Raw genomic sequence first — 3,290 nt, 5'->3', positions numbered from 1 at the left:
GTCAAAAAGTTAGGCCAAATCCAGTTTGGGTGGCATAATGTGCGTTGGTATGCACATGCTGAAGCAACTGGGGTGGCTTGCACACAGGTGTGCGCATACGCATGTAGAGCACTATGTGTGCATATGCTCAAACATGATGGTATGCACATGCTGAAGCAACTGGGGTGGCTTGCACACAGGCGTGCGCATACGCATGTAGAGCACTATGTGTGCATATGCTCAAACATGATGGTATGCACATGCTGAAGCAACTGGTTTTGCACTGTATTCATGGATGGAGGCGCTGTGTGCGTGTCGATGCTCGTGTAGTTGTGCGCAAGTGCTCGGGAACATGCGTGTGATCATGCATGTGAGCGGTGAGGCATTTTTTGTGAAGGATTTCAATCCTTTTGTAATATTATATATATTATTATTACTTTTTAATTTAATTAATTTAAATGCATTGATTTGCACACTATTGACCTGCGCATAGAACCACGATAATATGAGTGTCATTCCTACGCAAAATTGATGTATCGGACGCGCTTGCGCAGTCCGTTTTATCATCCAAGGACAAGTGGAAAAATTCATCGAAGATAAAGCTAACATAAGTAAGATTTGTACGTTACATGGAGAATAAGATCCATCGGTCCGATCAAAGCCTTCCGACAGATAAAATGTCGATCAGCTTTTGCCTATGTGACAGCCTGAATCCAGCAAAATGATTTCAGTCATGTCCCTCAACACATGTCGGAGGGTCTTAAGTAGGTATTCAACAATGCCAAATAATTTGAGGTTATGAATTAAAAGAAACAACATGGTTCTTTTAATGGAATGTTTTAAGATTTTGGTGCTATTCTTCTCATCACCTTTTACTAATCTTTATAGACACGAGAGAACGAATAAGTTTTTTCCACTTTGTTATCATATATTTCCAATAACAGGGAAGAGAAGACTTCAGGAGCACCATGCATATAGTTGATCATTTCAATTGAATTTACGCTCTTTTTTTTTCGAATTTTTCAAGTAAAATTGTTAATGTCTCTTTTGAAATTCCTTACATATATGTTTTCTAGATCTTTGTATAAAATTAAAACATTAACATCTATGTACTGACATAAATATTGTATCACACAACAAAACTCATTAAAAATTTGTCTCAACTTCTAACATTCTAGTATAACGTCTCTCTGGGGTCACCCGCGTCTTCTTGAGAGTGCGAACAATCAAGTCATGCACTCTTGATGATTCCAACACCTTTTTTTCATTCATTAAATAAACACACAACCCCACTTCTGCCCATTTTTGTCGTAACACAGAAAGTCCAACATGATATTAACCATCAAAATATTATGTTTAACTTTAAATCCCTAAAGGCAAACCACCTTCCCCATAAGTTTTCACCTTTTTTTAATAGGTGTATTTGCATACCCAATTCATATGCATTTACATATCTAATATCAAAAATTTACTTTTTTTTACATTTATACCACCCAAATTATTCATATCACATAGCAAAAATCACCATTTTAACTTTAAAATGGTGAAATACACATTTTCAGGCATAAGGTGCTATGTACTTAAAAATTAAAGTTTAGGTGCTAGATAAGCAAATACATAGAAATTGAGTGGCATGCTTGTAAATCTTACTTTTCAATGTGCATTAAATTCCAACATTCCATTTACCCACTCATTCCATTCGTAAACTAGATGTTATATGCATGTCCATGCGATCAATTTGTAATTTGTATTATGCAATTTTCATTAACTTGAAATCATATAATTTCGAGCTTCTTTGAAATCATTTTTATTATTTTATTTTAAAAATACATCTGTTTAGTATATTTTTAAATTTATTTTTAATTTTTAAAAATAAATTTACATGTTTTGAAAATCAATCAAAAGTTTTTTTTTTTTTTTTTTGTTTTTAAAATAATTATTGTTTATTTTAACTGATCAAATAAACTTTGATTCAAATAAAATATAAATAAAAATAAATAATTATTTGTGGAGTAAATCCATATATCCAAACAAATATATTTATATATTCAATTTTCAGAAGAGAAAATCATCAATATTTTAAGTTTAATGCTATATGAGACTCCTCTATCCAATCCAAAATCAGAAATCATATTTTAACTACAATTGAAATTAAAAATTAACGACAAAACAATGATTTTATAATTTAATTACAAACACAACTCTAAAATAAAATTAATACTGACATCAGGAACGTATGGAATCTTGTGTCCTCAATATTTGTTAATAACGCTTCATCAACTCTGGATCACAATTTGCTACTACTATTGAACACGAGGAGGAAGGGAGGTCTGGCAATGATTTTAGGAGTGGAATGCTCTCTAAATGAAGCTCCTTGAGGGATGAGATGGCCGACAAAGAAGATGGCAGGCACTGTAGGTTATCAAGCCTCTTTATAGACATATAAGACAAAGAGGGAGGGAATTCTGGCAATGATTTGAGGAGTGGAATGCTTTCTAATTCTAAATAGGTGAGAGATGAGATGGCCGACAAAGAAGATGGCAGGCACTGCAATGATTCCAGGTATTCAAGACGTAAGTCTTTCAGGGAGGCGGAGATGTGTTGAAGCTGCTGGAGCTGAGGAACATCTTGGACACGTAGAATCTCAAGTGAAGAGAGGCGTTCGAAGGAGGAAGGGAGAGACTGCAGGGATTTCTCAATGCCACTCTCCACTTGTTGCAGTCCACCAAGAGAAATCAGATTGGGGCAACCTTCAATTCTCAATTTTCTCAGTGCTTCAAGCCTTACATCTGCCTGAAGAAGAGATGTGACGTTTGGGCACGAAAGGACCTCTAATGTCTCAAGGGGAGTTGATTTTGAAATGTCGCAACAGTTGTTGGTTTCTTGCTTGCAGTTTAAAGCAGTCTTCCATCCGATGTTCTGTATCTTCATTTCCTTGAGCTTAGGAGGCAAATGGGGCAACTCGTGCAGATTTGGGCAGTTATCGAGGAAGAGTTCAGTTGAGCAAGGAAAGAAACAGTCATATGCTGTTGCTCCTGCTCCATCAAACCAGTCCTCCAATACTTGTAATCCCTTAATATGTAGCACCTCCAATGATGGAAACACAGAAACCTTGTCATTCCCATGGAATTTATGATCAAGACGCTTTGCTCGTGGCATGTTATAAAGGTACAGTGACTTGAGGTGGGGAAGCTGCCCAAGAGGTGGAAGAGTTTCCCACTCCGAGCAACCGTTCAAACTGATGTACTCCAGATTGGAGATCAAATCTGCATTGTACATCCATTTTGCAGAGCTTACACCCTTGTATGAAA

The 3,290-nt window shown here is 36.0% G+C and overlaps 1 protein-coding gene across 1 annotated transcript in view; it reads right to left on the bottom strand.

Annotated features, from left to right (window-relative positions):
* Window positions 1-2,086: 2,086 nt before the first annotated feature.
* LOC110018151 (disease resistance protein RGA2-like) overlaps window positions 2,087-3,290 on the bottom strand; it is a 17,256-nt gene continuing 16,052 nt past the window's right edge. The window contains 1 exon segment of the mRNA XM_020715361.1: window positions 2,087-3,279. Coding sequence (XP_020571020.1) covers window positions 2,242-3,279 — 1,038 coding nt within the window. The 3' untranslated portion in view covers window positions 2,087-2,241.

Source organism: Phalaenopsis equestris, unplaced genomic scaffold, assembly GCF_001263595.1.
Source record: "Phalaenopsis equestris unplaced genomic scaffold, ASM126359v1 Scaffold000003, whole genome shotgun sequence".
Classification (NCBI taxonomy): Eukaryota; Viridiplantae; Streptophyta; class Magnoliopsida; order Asparagales; family Orchidaceae; genus Phalaenopsis; species Phalaenopsis equestris.
The sequence above is the reverse complement of the archived record's forward strand: the minus strand, read 5'-3'. Positions and strand labels throughout refer to the sequence as shown.